We start from the raw sequence: 23,953 nt of genomic DNA on the forward strand, positions 1-23,953 counted from the left end.
TTCTATTAAGTACAAATTCTCGCTAAGTTTAAAATTATCTAGTTTATTTATTATATCGGAACCGAAGGATATAAATAAACCTACCATATCAGCATCAGATCTGTCTAATGCATATGCATCACTACTTAGCAATGTAAATCCAAAAATCTTGGAAACAAGCATCGTAATTTGCACCAATCAAGCATCTTATTACTACGGATATCATAAACGTCCCATTTCAAGACTATTCCATAGGTACTCATCCAGATATAGTGGACTTTCAAAACTACGTAACTTGTACCGTGTTTCTATGTTAACTGAATTGTTGTCCAAAAGTTAACTTTGCTAAATCGGGCCGAAAAGCTTCGAGCCACAGGAAGCGATGTGGCCTGATGCTCGACAGGTGCAGTGCAAACCCACCTGACATTTGTTTTTGTTTTACAACCTGCTTTTGTTCAAGTTAGAAAGGACAGAGCTATGGCCTAAATTCTATCATGTTTATTATTGGTTCACAAATGCTTTTTCAAACAAAGCCTTTTTGGAAATGTAGATGTAACATCTACATAATTTGGTCTATTTTTGATAACATATTAACACGCTAATGCGTCAAACCACACACCATGTTTTAATTTACTATTGTCACCAAATCAAACGGTCTGTGAGTAGAGCACACAATGTCAAATGCCCAGTTTTTGAGGTGCGCTTATCTCGACGTCACGTGCGGACTTTTCTTTCTTTCACCCCCTCCCTCCCCCCTAAGGCTGATAACCGTGAACAGGCGGCGGCGCCCGCGCAACCAACCGCGCTAGTCTCCTCCCGCGCGCCGCACCGGACGGCCGTATCGCTGGCCAACAACAAAACTATTCCCAAAGTATGTGATTGTGAACCCCCTAGTGATTCGTGTATGTGATCAAGTGCACAGGTTTGCAGTTCAAAAGTGATCGGAACGACGTATCTTGGATCGGATCGCATCGATACCGTTGTGTCGCGCTCCGATGACTCGGTTAATAACTCGTGGATCTACAGATTGTAGTGCCTGTGTAATAGTTGCTAAGATTTAGCACCGCGGAAAGTTCAATTACCTTGCACGGGTAAAATTTATACGGACACAAATGTTTCCTATGATCTCTCACGTTTTATTGTGCACGGTTCTAGGTCGCTTTCAATTTCGCTGCCAAACAGGTTGACGTTTTATTTCCTTTTTGTGTCATATCTAGCGTTGGAGAGGACAACTCGCTCGGTCGGACCACAATATCGAGTCATTTCACTCGGAATTACATTTTCAAATCGGTCGTTCGCCGAGGTTATTGCTTGGTTTATCCATTAACTCTTGCCTTTTGTGGCATAAGATTGTAATTAGCTGTGTTGACATAACCTTGAGGTGGCATGTGGCATATATTATGATAAAACTCGGCTAGATATTGTTGATAAATCGAATTATCTACTTAATAGGCTAGCAGCAATTATTGTTATGCTTGATAGATTTGGTTTGGAAGGTTTTGTAGTGAAACGGCGCAATTGGGCCTTGGTTTCCGCAGTTGCAACAGACTATTCAACGGGCGTTTATAAAAATGACCCAAGTGATAGACTTAAAGCTGAAGTATATTACGGAAAAGTAGCACTAGTGTCTCACTCTAATGCAACAAGTAAATGATGACACGGAATTCGAATAAGAAGTAAAAGTATTAAGGCTGTATAAGAAGTAATAATGTCGAGAAAAATTGTCGTGTCCTGCAAACCGTGTGGTCGACTTTACTCAGTCACGATGCTGCACAATTATTTCTTGTACAAATTGCACAGAAAGTATCTGAACGATGCCGAGAGAGAATAAATTTTAAGTGAAAGATAAAATCCGCCCGGCGTTTTAAATTTGCGTGGCTGCGAGCCTTTTTATACTGTCAAGGTCTGCCTGAATCAGGTTTGGGTTAATGCTATACCGTTTCGGCAGTGTTCTTGCTTTTTCCATTCTTAGACTTAATCAGCATTGTATTGTTCCTTTCCAATTATTTACACAATGAGTTCTTTTGACCGCTTCTGTTAAATCAATTGCATAGTCAGTATTCACCAAGATCTTAATACCATTAACATTATTGATTGAATAAGCATGTCCGTTTATTAGAACATTCCCATCAACTACTTCATAAATACTAGTTGATCGTTCAGTTTAACGCACCAGTTCAAACATAATATCGTCGTAAGCCATGTCAAAGCCACCATTTGCATTTGTATCGCCCAATCTAACGCGGTCAAATTGAAATGCAAAACTTAGATCACATGTAGAGTTGTAGACATGAGTCAACGCTGCAACACTAGCAGATTGACGTCAAAACCTAATCTGCATTGTAAAAAAGAAACAGTTTTATACAACTTGGATTGTCGCTAAGAGTCAAATAAAACATGACTCCTTTATTGAGTCATATTTCCAAACTTTTTGCAGAAACCATTGACTTTTATTTCAAGCTTCTTAAAATATTTGAGCATTAGGTTTAGGTATGATTAGTAATACTTGACAATCAAATTGTTTATCAACTTTAGGAGGTATAAATAGTTAATAGAGTTCATTATTAACATGCGTTGAATCTGACCTTACGCTTTCTATACTATCTGTCGTAATAGGAAAGTGTGGGAGTCAAATATACGCTCATGAATTTGGCAATGGGACGTTTAAACCACAATACTGTTTGTTATTCAGCTTAATTGCTGTAGGCTTTATCTCTTAATGGTTAGGATTTACATTCGCATCGTTTGTGGTTTCCATCAAGTTTGGAAGCATGGTTTTAGTATAGTTTTGTTTAAAATGCATAAGTTTTTTCTTGTTAGCAAATATTACGTTGAAAATGTCTTAGAAGGTTCTGGAGCGTTTGTGTATCTTTTTTAATTGGTTCCTTTTATGAAATACTTTAGAAAGTTACTAGCGAAAGAATGCTAACATAGAGGATGTACGATGTTCGTGTAAAACTGGAAATTTGTTGTATATTTTTCCACGTTTCACGAAACCGATGTACCGATAAAGTATACCTACTTGTTCCATTTCTCGTATCTAAGAATTTATCGCTATCGGAGGATGATAGGTGATAATGATATCGAACTCATATCACTTGGTGATGTCATGGGCTATTGTTGTGTTTTCCATTGAAAAACTGTTTATTTTAGTTGTCACTTGAGGTAAAATCCATTCAGTAAGTGAAGTTAAAGAAGTAAGAAAGAGCACAACATTTACTGAAGTGACAAGAAGTTAAAACTCTATGCAATCTTGAAGACTTCTGTAACACATTTATTTATTCAGCTAGTGACATTAGAAAAAACTAATCTGCCTTATTCACTATAAGACAATTAAACACCATGTAACGTAAACTTTTTGCAAAAACAATGCTCCATAATAGAGCTAAAACAATGGATTCAGGTTGTATAATATGATTTTTTATGTAACATTTGACGAGATTAAAATGACTGGTACACGGAATCACCTTTGTTTACATACTGATTATTTTGAATGAGTAATGGAGATAGGTGGTTTCTGGCTTTTTTCTGCAACTTTTTGCCAAAATACCTACGTTATTTGAACTTTTTCGAAGCTGCGCCATCAATATGACGATCAAATAATCGACAATTATATCAAGAAAAGTTGCATTATCAACTGATAAATTTAATTTCACTATCCTACAATGTTTACTGTAGATGCATATCATATAATGAGAAGGAAAGCATGCAACACGTCCACGCACACAATGTTCAAGAAAGTGAATAATCCATGCAATATTGATGGAGTTCCTGCTTCAACTTGTATCATTCATCAATAAGCATTCAAAACAACATACAATCTTGTTAATGAAGATATTACTATTTGTTCTGTAAGTAGCGGTTTCTAAATAATCATCTGCTTCGACGTTAATTAATTTATTTTCTTTTTTTTACAAACGATAATGACAAAGAATTCTAAATAACAATACTTGCTCCGAAACTTACTAAAAATATGTGTAGTGACTAGTGACACAAAGTTATATTATAATTCTAAGAATTAACTTGCTCTTAAACCATTCTCGAGTCTAAATGAACGCACTAGTTTGATCTATTGCTAGTTTGACTTCTTTGACAACTTAATCTGTAGTATTTTTATTGGACATAGGAAAATTATGTATCTGAAGCATATTCTTGAAGTTACATAATATGTCAATCAACAAATCTGCAGGACGTCCTGAGAAAGGTCGCGGCAACCTTAACACAGATAACCGCTGATAACCGGTTATCAGGTCGGGTTGAAAAAAAATACAAGACCAATTTATTGGCAGTTAGTGTTATAAATTAATTTTTCACTTTTCTAATGTTTTAGGCACGTCTGAGGATATAACTCTCAAGTATGCTTCTACATTTGAGAAATGATAATAGCATTTTTTTATTAACTTCTCTTTTTATAAGTTATAACATATTGCCTTTCTAAGCCATTATGGATTACCAGAAACAATAACAAAAAAATCAATCAAACTCTAGATCTTTTACGAAACAATACCGTTGCGTTCACTTAAAGAGATGAAACATCACACCTTGTTAAGAAAATTCACAAATCAACGGACACATCTGATAGAATCGCGTTCAGATGTATTTTTTGTTTGCTGAAACATTATTAAGCACAAAGAGAAAAGTCAAAGTATATTATTAAATCTATATAATAGATTGTACGGGTATATCAAGTTATCAAGTAGGTCTTATGTAGTTTCTATCTAATAAATCTGATTTTGTAACCAAAATGTGTCAGACACATGTTCTGGCCAGTGTACAGTCAGCGTCAAATAGTTTATGACACCCAAAGTGGCCAAAAAGTTGACAACACAACTTTATTTCAGTTGTACCAAAGACGTGTTGCAACTTTAGGCTACTTTGGGTGTCACGAACTATTTGACGCTGACTGTACAGTAAAAATAATGATATACTGCCTAAAAACATAAAAAATTAAAAATGAGAGACATGTTTGACAAACAAATATTACCCATGAAATTTTCGATCTATTTGCATTCCTCGTTTGAACAAGTCAAACAAAGGCGTCTGGTTTCGTACTGGTCGTACTTGTGCCAGTTTGCAGGCCAACAAACTGATGCACACACCTTTGTTGTATGTAGTGATATATGCGGGTGATGGGAAACTAGGTGTGTAAAATATACAGGGTGTTAGGTAAATGGGTATATGAGCCGACACTAGCCCATGTTAACATGGGCATATAAATGATATAGTGAAGTCAGAAATTTGATATCATTTTAATTTTTTTAATTTTCATACAAAAAAAACTTATAAAATCCGATTTGTATGAAAATTAAAATAATTAAAATGAAGATATCAAGTTTCTGACTTCACCATACCATTTATATGACCTTGTTAACATGGGCTAGTGTCGGCTCATATACCCATTTACCTAACACCCTGTATAGAAAAGTAGTAAGTCACCAACCATTTTTCTGTCTAAAAGTATACATGTATTTGTTGAACGACTAATAAATAGGTGGTACATCGTGCTTCATCATAATATACAGAGAAATGCCACGGTTTTTGTCAGGTGCTGTGAAAACCTTTACCTGTCTTCTGAGTTTGTTTTAGTGTGATAGTAGCGTAGCAAAAACATGTCGGTTAAATCTGTAAAAAAGCCATCATTTCCTTTAGCACCTAATAGGGTAAATTTGGCGGTTTTGGCAGTCTTTATAAACTTAAAGAGGTTATAACGTAGCCTCACATATGGCTGCATTAACCTGGCTAACATTGCATTGTGTACAATTATGGAATATCATTATGCCATTGAATGCGTTTAAATCCGCTCTATAAGGCTCGCCTGATGCTTTGTACAGGCAGCACTTCAAGCTAAACATACCAGCATCTTATGTGGTGGTAATAGAAGCTATTTTGCGACTAAAATGAATAGTCTGACGTGCTCGTTGTACGGCATTCTGCTAAAAAACCACGAAGGTCGGCTGCAAGGTTTGTGTTTTTACTTAGTTTAAATGAGTACAATCTGCACCCAACGATTAAATAATTTTATTATCTCTTAAAAATGAAACCACAGCAGATATCTTTAAAAGTGAAATCCGTAAGGTTCATTACTTGCCACTAAAATATAAAACCAAGAAAGGCTGGGTCTATGGCTAGGCTCCCTAGATCTTTAAGAGAGAGATATCTTTAAAAGGTTTTCTTATTTTTTTAGTAATTTTTTGATATGGAGTTAGTAAATGTTCTTTTCTACTTTATTCCCGTGTGAATACATTCATGAAAATGTAAAAAACTAAACAAAAACTGTTAGGCACTCCAATAAACGTTTTTTAATACCATGTTGTTCGTGTATTGGACAGTTTACGGTTGTTATGTGTCCCATAATTTATTTCGAACACGACCGAGGTGTATCTTACATGTCAATAATGTTCCTTACTGTGATAGCAATTCATATGCAAATAAACACTTTTCTCAATACAATTCTTATAGATTTTAATTCTTATTAAAAGCATTATAAAGATGAATATGCCTTGAATGGTAGTTAACTTAATAACTTATAAGTATATCAGTTTTCTGATGCAGACAGTCTGGTGTTTTGCTCGGCCTTGATTTGTGTAACAATATGCTGATTAATGTCGCACTCAAGGCGTTCTGACAGATCACTGATTGTTGAAAAACTTATAGGTAGGTACTTGTCAATTCTGATTCTCATAGAACTTGTCCAGGACCTCCTGGATTTTAATTCTATCGATTTAGTCTTGTTCTTAATGTTTATCTGACTTTCTAATTAGATTTTCCAGATGATCTTTTCTTTTTTAGTTGTGAATTAATTTTTTTTATACTCGTGAAGAACTGGGCTTCTTCTAAGTAAGCCTCTTATTAACAAGCATGGCTTCTTCTGCATTTTATATCAGATGTCAGATCATTTTGCAGTCAGACCTTTCATTCCCACCTCTACAATTCCTGTGTAGCCAGGATCTACAGCTTGACCGCCAATAAAAACCCAACCAGTGAAGGTCAAGTTTGTCCCGGGGGGAAGTTAAACTGTCATTGGACAATTTGGACATAGAAGGAGTTTGGAGTGCCACAGTAGTTAAAGGCATCCTAAAACTCTACCTGCTTCTTGTATTTAAAATCACTTCTATTACTAATGATCAGTGAATGAAACCTGCAAATCCAAGACGATTACAAAAGCGTTTAACCAACGCGACGCGATCCGCTATTAGTTCTTATCACTTATCACTATCTTATCGCGTGAGATAAGCGCCAGTAAACACCCAGCACGTTTGTCTTGCACTAATTATAGTTATAGTTGGGTTGGTGATATCGTATCTAGAGACTGGAATATGAAAGGGTACTTAACTTACTCATTTACGAATATAATTTTGATAGGACTTATGCCCGGTTTCTTATTTAGATTTTTAGCTTGAGCGTACGTTAAAAATTAGCTCAGCAAGTTCAAGCGAAAAATCGCAATTTCAATCTTTAACATCGATTCATGTCAATTCTTGATGTTTTCGGGGTTAGGGGTTCAATCCCACCGAGGGCAAATGTTAAAGACAAGAAATTATATGCGAAGTCATGAAAAGGGGGTGATAGTTGTCAAGGGGGCGAATACGTCGTATCGAATGTAAGAGATTGTTTGAAATTGACAGTTTAAATTGCGGATTAAATGTTTGAAATTCACTTACCTGTTTTGGGATAGATATTACTAAAGCACTAAAATAGCACTAAAGAAATAAATATAGCTTGCCCTAATAGTGCAAAGTCATAGTCCTATACTTACGATATTACATGAATAAATTATAGTGACAACGTGTAATTAGCCGATCGAATCTAAATGACCGGTTACACGTAAGTTTTGCAAACCCTAATTTGACTAACATTTATCACACTCGCATATCTTAATCAAATCTTCAAGTAATTGCAGTTTCTCACCATAGTCGAAACTGAACTTAAATCTATGTTAAAATAATGTTAGTACGTTACTATACAGCATCTGCATACCTGTACTTAGCCTTGGTGCAGACCACCGACTTTTAGTTGGCCGATAGTTGGGTCCGATTTTAATTTGTAGGTATCGGTGTAATGTGCGCACTTTCATACATCTTCATAGTTCATACTGATACTCAACTATCGGTCAACTAAAAGTTGGTGGTCTGCGCCTAGTCTTATAGAAGTTCTTGCAACTATCGGGTTTCCTAAGCGCTAAATATTATGTAGATCGCATAGTCATAGAAGAGATAAACTTTATAATACCGCACGTGGCAGAACAGCAACGAGAGAGGTGTCAAGACAGAACGGCTACTCCGAAACGCTCTATCTGTAGTTTCGGGTATATCTGTCACCGTCGCTCATGCTGGCATCTCGCTTTACGTGAGAGGGATCGCAACATTCTAAACTTCGGATCACGTTTTTCGGAGTAACCTCCCAGACGCGTCTACCGCAGACGCTAACGGTCAGGTAACGGTGACTGGCCATGTAGCACAAGCACAGATTAATTGTTGCCCAAAACGCGATTGAAGTGCCGACTGCAAGCAAAAGAAAAAGCTAACACCAAGCAGCAGATGTCAAAATCGAGTGACCGAATGTAGGAAGCTGAGGAAATTGGGCTCCAAATTGGTGGTCCAAGTGATGCTTCCTGCAGTTTCCTTCCTGATTGTGTTAACTTACATTCTCCCGAGAAGTGTATATTGTTGCATAATAACTAATTATGTAGTTGATTTGTTTGTTCCAAATTCTAATATTATAAACGCCAAAGTTTGTGTGATGAATGTTCTCTTTAATGCATTGATTTTACTGCAAAAGGATATCAATGAAAAAAGTTCCTATTGGAATTCTTCTTTTTCTCACTTCGATTTTCGATTTTGATGCAAGTTTTATTGGTGCATGATGCAAGTACAGCAATGATCAGTGATCTTTCTTGAATAGCATTGTGCACGATGATCCCATGGGACTATCAAATAAATAGTTTCACCGCAAACCTTCCCAGTAAAGCACTCGTGCTAATTGCAAGTCCCAGCCCTGGAATAAGGTCGTGCGTAGCCCACGCTCTGCCTACCGCTACACGCCCCCGTGTGGTAGGCATACTGGTATCTGGTACAGATGTGCTAATGTACGACAGCATATTGGGCTATTTGCAAAATCAAATCTGTTACAACTGTATAAGATGCCACTATTTTGACTTGATTTTTGATTGCATGACATTTTGTCCCCGTGTGGTAGGGCATACTAGAACAGACAGCACATTGGGCTATACATTAGGAATTGTAGTTGCAAAATCGAACCTGTTACAACTGTATAAGATGCCTCTGACTGTTGACTTGATTTCTGATCGCATGACATTTTGCCCCCGTGTGGCAGGGCATACTGGAACAGACAGGACATTGGGCTATACATTAGGAATTGTAGTTGCAAAATCGAACCTGTTACAACTGTTTAAGATGCCTTTGTGTTGACTTGATTTCTGATCGCATGTCATTTGCAGATTCCGATGCCACGTATTCTAAGTTCGCGGGATCGAATTCTAAAGTGAATATGTCGACAGGAACACTTCATTTAAAATCAGACCTAATGATATAGCACATAGACAACAGGCATGTCAAGCTATTTTATTTAAAAACTTGATTGTACAAATAAGCTGTACAAAGGGTGGACCTAATGCTAAAAGCAATATTATCTTTGCAATAGGTGCCATTCTGTCACAAAAATCTAGTCTTGATGTTCCTTCAAGAATACGCGGCTTGCTTGTAATTACATACAATATACCACTAAAATAACTCGGTGGATTCGTGTCACAGTTAAAACAATAATAACAACTACGTAGGAGAACCTTGGCCTTTTCAAGGTGGAACTGTATTTTAAACTTAAAACGATTTTACAAAGTCTTCGGTGATATTTTTAAAACAATTTATGTTAAAGTTAAATCTTTCACTGTAGTTAAATTTTATTTTTTCATGGCTATAGCTGTCAGTGGAAGTGAAACACTAGGTTCAGTAACTGAACCAGTTTCTAGTCTGTCCAGTGATACTTTCTATTATAAAATGGAGACTGCAAGTCAAGATTTTTTATTACCACTTTTTATAAAAAATCCTAGGATCGTAAAAGTGGTTTCACAAGTAAAGCAATGCCGACAATTCTCCAGATGAAGTCAATAAAGTTAGAGCAGATAATGATAGATAGTAATATCAAATAAGGAAAGACAACTCCGTAAAAATTATCCGAAATTACCTGGATGTGGGAGTTAATTAGATATTAGCCAATAAGCAAGAAGGTACATGAATATCGCAATAAATAACGATGACTATACTCTAGATAAGATAAAGATAATCAAGTAGTTGCATTATCTATTGATTTATTATCTTCATTGGCAATGACAACAGTTGACAACACTGGCCGAACTTTCCAATCACAATTTACCTATTCTACGGTTGCCAACACAAAATTTCAACTTGACCACTTTACTACCGTCCGTGGCAGTCAATTTGCAACTTTAATGCGATTGTCTTAAGAGTTTATTGTCACTGTCACTATTACGCCTACATAAAACTCCTACGCATCTAGATACGGATAGGCTTAGCTTTGTATTTTCATGTTTTATTCATTGATCCTACAATTACAGGCTAAAATTTCAGATAGGATACATTGTTCACAACAATTGTTTGCCAAATTGGATCTGCAATCAAAATAATTATTTCTTCTTTAGGTGTATTTGGAAACAGAATTAGCAATCTAATAAGCTTATCTGTCCGCTTATTTATTTCATTATAAGATTGTTGTAAGTACTAGTGGTCTCAAGGCTTACGTTTTTCCAGTCACTTTTTCTCCAGAAAATAACTCACTGGATCGCAATAATCGTCAGCAATTAGACTAATGGCAAACACTCTTGGAAACGAGGGGAGAATTACAGCAATCACCGGAGGAACTGTTCGTTTTACACCGGGCATTGTCTACGCGAGTTCTTGTTATCCACAATTTTTTTTACAAGTGGGTTTACCACCATAGTCCATTGCTGCTGGACTATTGTGGTAAATCCACGGTGTGGGGATCGAACCTTAACCATTGTGGCTTTAGCTATTAAAGTGAGCTAAATAAATACATTAGGTGCGATTTCCTTCCTTTTCTATTTTGTATAAATAATGTGCAATAGTCACTTGGCGTTGAGCTAGGTTTAAAAAAATCTGGCATCGTTTCAGCTTTGTAGCATTGTGAAAACAATATCAGTCATAAAGCGAAAAAGACTTAATGATTGTCCCACCACGTCATTAAAGTCTATTAAAACACTATTTGGCGCACTCTGTGTATTTTTCTCTTAGTTTTTAGCTACAATCTGCTTAGTTAAGATTAGAACTAAAGAGACTTGTTTTTCTTTACATTTCATTATCTTAAGTGTCAAGTTCGTCCATGCATTTCTAAACTACGTACTCAACAATCTATTAGTGTTGCCCAACAGGGGCTATATCTAAATTATGTCCAAGTTCCAATGTCGTCGGACTTTCACCGTCATCTTGGCTTGATCGTCCCACATTAGGTTACGTCATAATCATGGGTTTCATTGAACCAATGTTTTGTGGCGTTCTCTCTACTTTCTTAAGTGTTTTCAATACAACTGCGGTTTATTTGGAGCATATTTCTCCATCTGTATTTATAATCCTATTATCAATGTCTACGAGCATAAAAAGAAATGTTTTATACTTATCTGAATGTCCTGCTATTGTAATTTTTTTCCTTTTCGTAGTTTTCTTTTGTGTGAACTCGCTCAAACAGAAAAATGATAGGTGCTCAAAAGGGTTTTCAATTTTACCCTTGTGCGTATCGTTATCGCATCGTACACAGGAGGGGGTGAATCCCGCCTAGTCACGACCAAAATCGTTTGGAAAGTGGCAAAATCACTGTTGTTTTGGTCTGCGAGAAGCGATTTGATTAGATCGTTACGGTTCTCTTCATGCTCTGTTTAAATCCATTTTGTTGAAATCTTTTAATATGTTGGATGTGGAAATTGCAAATTGTTATTAAGCCACAAATCTTAATCAAGCTGCAGCAATGTAGCATTAATGATCGTATATCAGTCGTAATCAATTATTATAAGTGTCAATTTATATCAAAGTTGCTGATGCATTGGCTTACACGGAATTATTTTTCTCGTTTGTCATCAATCAAAGAAAGCAGCCCGTAATTCACTCAGCTTTATACCAGAGTTCACACAGGCTAGAAAAGTGAAATGTCCGATTTAAACTGAATGTAACGACTCAAATAATTATGAGTCACTTTGTACAGAATACAATACGATTACCCACCAGGTCAAACGCCCAGGCTATGTAGGTTAAATACGCATAATGAGGGGATGTTAGCTGTCTGAAATTTCCTGTCGCACTCATGTATGTATGTTAAGTACGCTAATTAGGCTAAGTATTAATGATCTCAAAATAATTATTTGCCTCAACGTGATCTGGTTATTTAAAATAGATAACTAGGCAGATATTCTACAAGACCTACCAGTAGTAGGAGATAATTGTTGAATGCTTTACATGGCACATGAAATTATAATTTATTTTCCCTTTAAATTCTAAATGAATATTTCCATATCAATAAAATACAATGGTTACATTTAATCTAATCAACGAAATTTGCGTATCAGCCGAACGATTGTGAGGCCTTTAGCCGTAAGTTGGCGAACGAGACGGCAACATCAAATACAGGTTTAGAGCGAGACAGGGGTACTCTCGGTTCGATGCTCGTGAGTCACGGTCCGTCGGCGCCCGCGCAGCGTCTGTCGCGTTCCGTGTCACGAGTGATCAGCGGGTCGTTAATTGGGTGAATTGTTTGGCCTCTGCTCAAGTGCGAACCGATACAATTGAGTGGCATTGAAACGGGACGGGAACAACTGAACTGTAGGGCAATGGTGCACTGATTTTAGTTACACACTACGAAGATAACACGCACTATTACAAAATAATAACATATGTAAATAAAATTCCGTCGGCATATGACCTAGTCAATAGTCAACCTAAGTTGATAATTCAAACTGTTGAAGTACAGCTCCCAGCTACAATTGTTACAACCGAACTTCCAAATGCTAATGGTTTTTAAACTTCCAATAGGCATTTGAGCAAAACTTTTAATGACAGCTTCGCATTAGGCTTTTGAAGTTTCTTGACCTCGTACTATCTACATAGATTGATGATATTATACTTTATCACCGGACATTTCCTTTAGCGATATCTCTTAACTTGAACCACGATGACGAAAGCATCCACGCTGTTGACGGGGTCGCCTGCCGAGCTGTGATGGATTCGTTGCCTTCCCAAGCGTCAGCTATCGTCGGCCAACATTGACCAGGTGCGCCAATATGTGGTTGACATTTGCCATATTTGACCAATGTGTTTTGCAAAAGGTTGGCCACGCATCAACGATTACCCCTTTTGTTGCAAGTGCCATGACATGAGCATTGTGTTCATTCTAGTTTATCCATAAAACTATTATATCATCCAAATAGTATTTCATAAAATAGAATAGGTTTAATCAAATTCCACATAAAATAAACAGGCCGAAATAGCCTGCGAACTCTTTTCATAAACCAAATAGGTTTATTGTTAAATTGGTTCCGCCACCGATATTTTGTCGCAAACATTTGATGAATCTTCGTGATGAAAAATCGGATTTGGCATGAGTCATTACGTTGATCGTGTTCGCGTTCGTATTACGTTTACTGCAAACCGGTCTTCGCCGGTTTTGGGAAGTGAGATTTTTGCACCGGAGTATTTGGATAAGGGAATGTTATGTAAAGTGGCCAATTTTGGCAATAATCATAAAAACTGCCTTCCCAAAGAATACAATTTACTGAACCTTTTTTAGTGTCGGTTATATCCGAATCAACACGTTCTGAAGTTTTATCAGTGTCCAAATTTGGCTCAACCATAACCAGTAACTTAATTTTTTTTTTCGTAATGCAGATCGTGCAGTAATATATTCCATCAGTTACGTTGTGATCTATAACTTATTAGTATGCACTGCCTTAGGGAAAGCAGTTTCTCAAGCATCCATCGTTAGGGAGTAAAAGGAGGAAAAATTTCGAGAATCGATAAAATCGAGCACCTCTCGAGTCCGGCTGCAGCATCGATTCAGCTTTATCGATAAAACCGGCCTGCCATTGAGTCCAGGGTATTTCTTTTTAAAGAAGCATTGCAGTGTGGAGTAGCGCTATTCAGATGCGATTGAAGACAAAATATGAATAAACCTATAAGTACTATTGATAGGTCACTTTCTATAGTACCAATAACTTATATGGATTTTAACACGCTTCTTACCTCCTGTCGTAAAGCTTGGTATCTAACAGAGATTAAGGCCATCAGCAGTTATTAGGAAGTACGTTCTCATGTTAAGATATAACGATGCTATCTTCCTTAATGGGTATTAGTACTTTCATGACGATATTAAGAAAGGATGTTACGCAAAACCTGCAGATCTCGTTTCCTCAAAACGCTTACATGCATTTGAGTCATTAAACAAGACGCGCCTCAGGCATGCTACCATAACATGGCATTTATAAAACTATCATTACGACAAATCGGAACGCTGTGGCGACGCAGCCTGTCGTCCATTTAAACCGGTTAGTGCTCCGCAAAAACTAACTGAAGCTGTTCCCTTTTTGGAGCTTTTAAACGCTTTTTAAACGACTCCGAATCTGCGTGGGCCAAACGACAGCTTTTTGCTCCTATAACTTAAATGGTACGCACTTTTCAACATTATTTATTAGTGTCTATTAAGTTGTGTAATATTTTTTCTTGTAATACATAAATGGTTGACGCGGACACGGTTATTCTTATATTTGGAGTGATTATGAAATGTTATGATGCTATTTTGAGAATATTAGTTGTAATCTATATTTTATTTGGACAACATCATTAAGATTAAGGCCCTTCTGTCACCAATAATTCAAATTTATTATCGTCAATAAATAATAAACGTTAAGGAAGCTAGTATATTTATTTTATTTAAAACTTATATGCACATAGAACGGTGTACATAAGGCGGACTTAATGCCTTTCGGCATTTTCTGCCAGTCAACCTTAGGGCCAAACTGAGAATAAAGTAGGCGGTATAGAATTAATACGAATTTAGAAAAAAAAAAATAATTACGTAAATAACATATGAATACATACATAGACACATACATATATAATAATAGGATGGATGACAAAGGGAGAAAAAAAAAAGAGAAGGAAAAAAAAGGGGAAAAAAAGGAGGTTGAACAGAAATCATGAAGATGAACACTATGAACACTATCGAGAAAATGTTTGCGCACATGAAATTTAAAGGTGGACTAGTATTGTAGTAGCGATTCTTATACAAAACCAATAACATTCGTAGTTTATTATTAGCAGTATACCTACATGCACAATAAAATATATTCACGTATACAAATGCACACCAGTAACATAGCGGAAGCTTGCGGTTCTGTTGTACCACTGCAAAAGCTTACTAAACAATGGAAACTAGTCTTTGTTGTTGATAACATAAGGTTTTTGCGAGCTGCAAATAAAGACAAGGATAGGATTACCGACGGTTTCAAGAGGTGCAACATGAGACAGTGTATCGTGTGGTCGGATTGGATCTTGGGTGGAACTGGTCAGTTTAATTACTCTGTAATCATTTACTAACCCACGACTAGAACCATTTTAAATACATAATCACTCCATTACTTTGCAATTATGGTCTAAGTTGAGCTAAACAGTTTATTGGATTGAGTATTAAAGAAATCTATCAATAGCAAATAAAGATAGTCTTGTAAATTTTTTTTGAACAGTCTATTAATGATATTTTGTATTTTCAACTTTCATAATGATGAGCAAGTTTATCTGCTATCTGAACATTTTTTCAATAATCATGTATAAATTTATCTCTGTGGCTGGCTCATCAATTCATATTATTCTAGTAAATACTAGCATAAATAAAGAATAAATATTCTTCATAGAATTGAAACAAATGATTATCCAGATTTTGAAGCAACGCATAACGCATTAAACAACTACTAGATAATCGCTTTACCGTTACAAATAAATCGAATTTGAGTTTTCTAAGAATCGTAAATAAGTCTCGCCAGATTACAGGGATTTGTCAGTAATAGCCAAATGAGACAGACAATACTTTCTAATCACTGGTATTGGCGCGAATTGGGTCAGCGAGGCGATGTAAGAAATTGTGCGCCGTTATCTTCGCAATTTCAGATATCGATAGTGTATTTATGCTATAAATCAATTGTTTGATGTACAACTACGTGCAGTATATTGATGTTTACAAGTATTGTTTTGTTAAAAAAATATGGTGGACATAAAGATATCATCCAGATATATTACAATATCCCGTTGTAAATGCCTGTTAACCCTAATCACATACTTAAAGATAATCCGTAAAGCGTATTAAGTGACAAAGACCTCCCTAAACTTGACACGTGCTAAAGCCTACATGTGTATCGTTTATTTTTAGAGAAACCATTTCTCATTTAATTATATTTATTTGTTAAAGAGCCGGAATAAGATCGACCTTCTCAGAATAGATTAAAATATTCATATTATGAATGAAATTCAGATTTTCCTTTGAACGTCGCAGAGAAAAGGACAATGGGCAAAATGGTACCCGGCTCCAATAGATATCTGTCTAGTATCGTTTGAAAGGTCTTACCAAGATGAACAACTTTTACTATGACCACCAGCCTCAGATCTGGTTGTGTACGAAGATATACATACTTTTTTGCAGAATGGTACCCGGCTCCAATAGTTATGTTTGTAGTGTCATTTGAAAGGTCTTACCAAGACGAACAACATTTACTATGGCCACCAGCCTCAGATCTGGTTGCGTTCGAAGATAAAGATACTTTTTGTGTAACCTAAGTATCATATAGTATGAAGGGGGACGCGCTCGGGGCAGGGCACCGACGAGATGGTCGGACGCGGTGAGGAACACGGTGGGCGGGAGTTTGCATCGTGCGGTCCACACAGCTTATGACCGCAGTCTGTGGAGGAACACTATCTGTGGTCGCGATCCTCAAGAAGTATCATACGTGTCCATCGTATGGTACTTAGGTTATGCGAGGCAGGAAGGGTTTACTGCTCCAGCATCCTTCCTTAACTCTATAATTATTGATGGGGATAGTTGTGATATAAATATTTTTATTTAAAGAAGTACTACCCCCTTATTAATAAGAAGTTACACCTAGGAAGAACCTTGGATTAAAATGACATTTCCATACCAAATGACAATTTAAGCCAGAGTTCAACTAGGGTGTAACTTTTATTAATAAAGGGGTTAAAGTTTTATTACTTCTTAAGGGTTTTATTATGGGTTGCTATAGCGAATAAACCCACAAGACCCAATAAGTCCACCCACAAGATGGACCGACGACCTCATAAAGGTAGCGGGAAGGCGCTGGATGCAGGCCGCCACCAACCGGCCATTGTGGAAATCATTGGGGAAGGCCTATGTTCAACTGGACGTCCTATGGCTAAAATTATCATGATGATGATGATGAAAGCGAATAAAGGGCTAATAGCTTGGGTAGTTCATCGTAGGTATAATCCTTTCCTTTTCAATGCTTCTTTTAGTTATATTAATAGTTTGTAGTCATAATACATACTCGTATACATGGATGATTGTGTTATACTTTCATTATAATACTTAGTGGAATTACTGCTTTCAAAACGTGAATTAGAACTGGCCCCATAGCAGACATTTTCCTACATCTAAAGGCCTTTTAAAATATATATTGGTTATGGCTATTGGAGCGGGTACCACTTTCCATACATTTGTGCCCATCATCCTTTATTTTTAACGTGTGAGTCAAACGGGTATGACCTATCTTGTTGTTGCGAACTTGCCTGCGGGGTATAAATAGATGGAAATTAATCGTGACCAGTTTATAAATAGACGCACTATTTGCAGACCAACACGTGAGATCCACCTAACGAATGGAGTGGCTGCCAAATTGCTTGTTTTTGTTTATATTGCTGATACAAACGTTATCACTGATGATGATGCCTCCGACCGATTTCGGTCATGGCGACCATTTCAACTCTTAGTCGGTTTGTTCGAAAATACCTGATGTAGCTGATCTTGGTGGTTATCACTAACGGCTTGCATCTGCGTTAGGGGCTTAACGAAGTTGTTTTGAATACAATTATGCCATAAACTGCCCTAAAGATGAACCTACATTGTTACATTGGTTACATTGGTTACATTGGTTACAAGTGTCTGTTACATTGGTTATGTCAGAAATGATGCCATGCCCTTATGAGAGCAATCATTTCATGCTCATAATAAGTGTCTGATAATGTAATATCAGCCAAATCCTGTTAATTAACAAACACACGATCAAATCAACCAAGCGCGTTAATGAAGGGTTAATTGATCGAAATGAGCCGCTTCGACGAAACTCAATAATCCGTTTCCTGATCTAATATTTATAGGGAAGGGTTCGGAATTTTTGTAACGAATTTTAGAGTACCGTTACTCGTGTCGCTTCTAACTAAAGGTCACCCATCACTTTGTCACTTCCCGTCCTCTCGAACTCTGACCTTATTAGTAGCCTCAGTGGACTGCTAATCCACTGAGGCTCGGTAACCAGCCGTGTGGAGCAAATTCAATAGCATGCATGCAACTTTGTTGCCTTTAACAATATTATATTTGGCTGAGCTGTGGGTATTTTGAGCGTTTTAAGTGTTGAGGTATTCTACTATCAGTTATTCTAGTAGTTTTAAATCGGCTTCAGGTTTTTTTCAAGTTAGTAATTTGTGCATTTGCTGCTGTCTACATTGACCCGAGTGCAATAAAACTATCTTTATTGCTATTCTATAGCATAGTTATAATAAATATAAATCAACCAGTAAAGACCTAAATAAAAGACTCATGAAAAGTTTAACGAGATTCTACATCAGTGCGTAAATTTTTACGATGACATTGAATTAAGTATTCCATTAAGACCTTGTTAATGTTATACCCCATTAAATAATCACAGAGTACCACAGTAAGAGAAAACCTATAATATCCTTATTTTACCCGTATAGTGCTTCGGCAGTTACTTCAAGGTTGGTTTCGAAATCAAAGACCATTAAGAACGAAATAATTGGTGTTATTGGCTGAAAAACCTTAACTAGGCTATAAGGTGATTATTGTACAGTGTTATTCAAGTCAATATTACTACAAGTACCTACGCGAGATCTATATTGATTATGTCCTACGTATCTCACGATGGCCATATCAAAAAATGCAACATACATCTGCCATCTATGATTTGGATCAAACCTGAGTAATCACACCAAAATGAGCTAGATGGCTGATTATGAAACCAGTGGCGGCGTAGCATGGGTTGGCACCCGGGGCGATCACCCCCCCCCCCCCCCCCCCCGTCATAAGTCCTAAGGCACCCCCTGGTACCCCCCAGGATTTTGGGGTTACCTACCGATTCGAAGATTGAAAGACAATCGCACCCCCCCCCGTATCATGACATAGACCGCAGATTTGCCATGCAGATGTGCCAGTGAGTACTAATCTACGCGACTTGTGTCACCCCCTGATGCTTGGCACCCGGGGCGGACCGCCCCCACCGCCCCCCCCTTACGCCGCTACTGTATGAAACACTTACTATTACTAAAGTACTAAGTAATGTAAAAATACCAGTGGTGAAACCCCTCTATTGCTCTTATAGAGCCATTTGCTTCAATATTGTTTTATTACAAACAAAATGGCATTCACCTAACGCAATTTTGCCTGTGTTTGTGTGCTCAGAAGTGTTATAGCGAAAACATAGTGAGTCACGCGTGTTTCACCATCTGTTGTATTGTCAAGACCGCGATCCAAGGCTCCGGTGAGATGCGTACGATACGTACCGTTGATATTTATTACCGTTATATCGTTAAATTAAACGTAATACACTCTTATTGTTTATTCATGATGTTTTTGTTTATTACGAACGGTTCATTGTTCAAGACAATAATGAGTTTTGGGATCTTTTTTTTTGTAACTGGCTGACTTATAATTACTTTGCCAATGACAATAATACTACTATTCTTATCAGACGTGATAGAAGTCAAGGATTTTTAGGTCATAACAATATTTAAAAAAGATGTCGTCAATTCAATTTTATCGTAATCTTCATTCATGAATTCATACGTCTTAAGTACATATTATGTTTATTCATGTCTTCAGAAATTGTGTACTGTTCGCTTTGTGTATGTTCTGTGTTTACCCAAGTGTCTCGGTGACGGTATACATGTCTCTTTCAGATGCCTACGTGTCCGCTGAGAAGGCTTTATGTGCTACGATTTTGGGAATTGGTATATGGTCAGAGGAGTTCGCTTTGACTAACCCAGTTGTTTGTCTCTTTCTTTCCAGATGGACATGCCCATTCCTGTCTCGCTCGTCGCTCAATGGATGTGTTGAAACCAAATCAACATCTGTCAGTTGTCTATAGTTGGAAACATTCGATTTGGATCTTTAATTTTAATAGGTTTGAATGACATAAAATGTCATTTATATTGGACAAAGGGAATTCGGTAATGGACTATCATTTTGTGGTTAGATATTTTGGAGTTTGATTAGGCATTGTTTATTTTTATTGTTTCTTTATTATTACTATTAAACAAATTTATTCAAACATGGCAACTTAAAAAAAATGCTTTGTTTATCTTTCTTAATTACTTTTTGTTATGATGTCACAGTCGTTAGATGGAATCTTTTAGAAGCTGTTCGTTTGTTTGTTCCGTTTTGGAATCGTTCCCATGTTTTTGTTATTGGATATTTATGGTTTCTTATTTTAAAATGTATGGAGTAGCTAATACTATCAGTAGATAATTTTTCATTATCACTTTCGTAGCTTGGGTGTACCAAAATTAATAGGTGTCCGCATCGATAGGCAATCTCTCATTGATTACGTTATCGCGATAGAAAACAGTCATATAGAAACTAACAGTTGCTAGGACGTCACTGTAGAGAGTAGTTGAGGTGCTCTGACGCCATACGAGCGGGTGCTTATTCGAGGTTCTCAATAGCTTCGTGGAGGGCAAGGTCACTTGTATCGAGCGAGCTATTTGTGGAAACTGATACGGCACAATAGAGTAGATCGTTTGAATCCTCAAATAATCAAACACGTTATCATCTGATAAACTAAAGCGTGAGAGATTGTAGAACAGTTGATTGTTTTCACAGATAAGGGTCATTCGTTTTTAAATTAGTTAAAGCATAACTGTGATAGGAATAGAATGAATAGATACTGTATTTAATTTAGTTATAAAATAGTGAAATGTTCTCCAGCTAAAATGGAAAGGAAACTGACTCGCGAGGACTTCATGCGGAAGAGCTTCCGCTCGCCCAGGGCGTCTCGGACCCCGGAGACCCAAGAACCAGCAGTCAATGGCGCCCCGCCGCCATCGCCGGTGTCCCTGGCTATGCTGGAAAGAACTCCTCCACAAACGCGCACCCAGTACGAAGTGACACCTTCGGGCATAGCGCCGAAAAAACTGGAAATCAGCAGAGCTCATCCCATCCACCTTAAATCATTCCAAGCTCCAGATCCGCCAGATGAAAATGCTCCCACCCCGCCCTCAGACGAAGTGCTACGAAAACTTGAACGGCAGATTGGAGAGATGGAACGTGGACTGGAAAGAGCACAGAATGGAACGGTTGCGGTCGATGAGAGAGTCAGATATGCAGAGCACGAGAATCTGCTTCGCACAGGCGTTTCGTCTGTAGGTGGAGGAGGCTACCTCGCAGCCGATTCCGACACAGAACATGACTCCACACCGTTCAATAGGAATGAGACCACTCGGAGCAGTACGGGAGCCGCTACGCCCGTGACGCGTCCGGCGACTAGACTCGCTCGTACTAACTCCGATACGCAGCAGCACACAGTAGCCACCACTGCTAGGCTCATGAGGAAGCTAGCTGACGGTGGTACTAAAGATGAGAAGATCAAGGTCATATCGCGTAAAGCGATTCACGCTCAAATGGAGAGGGTGAAGAACTCTGTTGTGGGTTCTAAGAACGAACACAGGGTGCTAGCTGAACACAGGGCTGAGCCGCCATCGCCTCGGACTCCCACGTCTCCGGTCTCACCGAGGTCTTCCACTCAGGTAAAGGTCGTGAATGTCCTGTGAACGTCTTGTGTATTGTGAGGCGAAAGCAAATCTCTGATAGCGTTTTTGATGCCTTTGAATTGCGGTATCTTTGTTAAAAATATTTTGAAGGATCTTAAACCGCACAAAAGTCAAAGGCACCAAAGGCGGCACGAGATGAATTTGCGTTTTCCTCCACCCTTTTAATAGAGCGTCGAAAGGATTAATTTCGCTATGGTAACGACGTGCGTATTTAACGTCTCCCCCGACAAAATATGATACATAATACGTCCCTTTGACGTAGGCTTGGATTCCTCGGAATTACGTGCGTTCTTTCTGCTCGGGAAATTTCAATTTCGTCGCGTGCGCGTTTTTCGAGACGCGCCAGTGCCCTCGAAGGGATGACTGGCAGAACAACGGGATGGCAGGGTTGCCGACTTAGGACCTCCATTCTGAGCGGGAAACGAGTGGAAAAGGGTTAGGATTGGCAGATATTGAATTTCTATATAAATAAAACCCTGAAAACGGCTTAAGCTTAGAGGATTATAGAAAATGTGCGTCTGACTTTCTTATAAAATCTCAATGGTATAAAATGCGGTTTCAATTTATTAAAATACAACTTCTTTGCAAGCAGGCTTTTCGAAAATTAGGCTTCTTAATAATACTAATATTTTAAATCTTCATCTCATTGATAATCATGATAACGGCATGAAAGGTTTCCAAGGTCACTTTTTAAGTTAAGGGTTTCTGGCATCCCTGTCGCAAAAACGTCGTAGCGTGTAAATAGGGTATTAATGCTTCGACATTGGCACATAATTTTTTACGTTATCACCTCTTGTGCCTTCGCCGGAACAAAGGGAGCCTCTTTGAATTTATAAATGCCTACTGTTAAACACTGTTTTTGCATTTGATATTATACGCAAAGAGTTAAAATATTGTAGGATTTTTCGTACTGATTAATAGACGGCTTCTGTGTATTTACTTATTAATTTAGAAGTTATTTTTAAAATTAATAATAAATAGGTACGTTTATTGCTTTTTTACAAAAAAAAGGAATAACAAGAAAAAAATAATAAAAAGATAAAAAAGCAAATGGAGGTGCGTGCTGCCAAGGACTGCCTGTCCAAGACAGCGCTGAGTGGCTGAAAATGATCACAACAGAAAATAGTTTAGTAATAATTTAAATAATAACTGATATAGCCTTTTACTTGGTTTGGTAATGCATTTCGAAAACAATTCGAATGAAATAAAATGTTTTTTTACTGCTTCATGTTGGTACAATAGTTAAAATACAATCGGTTCAGTTCAAAATTCATGTTTGATTAATTATTTCCGAAGCTAATATACTTTATTATTTCCACTGAAAACCTGCGGAAGCTTATGAATGAATAAAAATAATTTTAATAAAGCACACAAAATATAAATTAAACTTCCTTTTGTATAACACAGAGATTGCAAATATTAATGCCTATGTTTTTTGTATTTAAATGTATTGTATGTTGTATTTATGAACATTATTTTGTTTTTCAGGTAAGCAGCACCCACGTAATTTAACAGATGGAGTTCTATATGCTGAAAGGTAAGTTAAATAGTTTGAATATATCACAGATGACTGACAAACCATTTCATCAAAGCTATTTTAAGATTCAAGTAGGTACCTTTGAAGAAGGACTAAACATAGGCTAGCTTTAAGTAAAAATACTTGAAAAGGCTGAAATAGAGCATGAAAGTTTATAATTTACAAGTTTCGGGCTATGAGAATCCTTATTTATAATATCTAAGAAATAATGAATGCATAAGATTTTTTAAATCGACCTTTATGCTCTAAAATGCAGGGTTCGAAAATATCCTTAATATCATAAATATCGGATATTTTCGAACCCTGCTAAAAAGATTGTTGT

At 37.2% G+C, this 23,953-nt stretch overlaps 2 protein-coding genes across 2 annotated transcripts in view; both read left to right on the forward strand.

Annotated features, from left to right (window-relative positions):
- LOC135084457 (uncharacterized) overlaps positions 1 to 20,445 on the forward strand; it is a 37,393-nt gene extending 16,948 nt beyond the window's left edge. The window contains exon 2 of the mRNA XM_063979236.1: positions 20,335 to 20,445. Within this exon, the coding sequence (XP_063835306.1) occupies positions 20,335 to 20,382 (48 nt within the window). The 3' untranslated portion in view covers positions 20,383 to 20,445. The remainder of the gene's footprint in view (positions 1 to 20,334) is intronic.
- Positions 796 to 23,953, forward strand: part of LOC135084402 (serine/threonine-protein kinase MARK2-like) — a 122,099-nt gene continuing 98,941 nt past the window's right edge. Inside the window, exons 1-2 of the mRNA XM_063979178.1 lie at positions 796 to 1,070; positions 21,148 to 22,070. Coding sequence (XP_063835248.1) covers positions 21,258 to 22,070 — 813 coding nt within the window. The 5' untranslated portion in view covers positions 796 to 1,070; positions 21,148 to 21,257. The remainder of the gene's footprint in view (positions 1,071 to 21,147; positions 22,071 to 23,953) is intronic.

Source organism: Ostrinia nubilalis, chromosome 26 (assembly GCF_963855985.1).
Source record: "Ostrinia nubilalis chromosome 26, ilOstNubi1.1, whole genome shotgun sequence".
Lineage (NCBI taxonomy): Eukaryota > Metazoa > Arthropoda > Insecta > Lepidoptera > Crambidae > Ostrinia > Ostrinia nubilalis.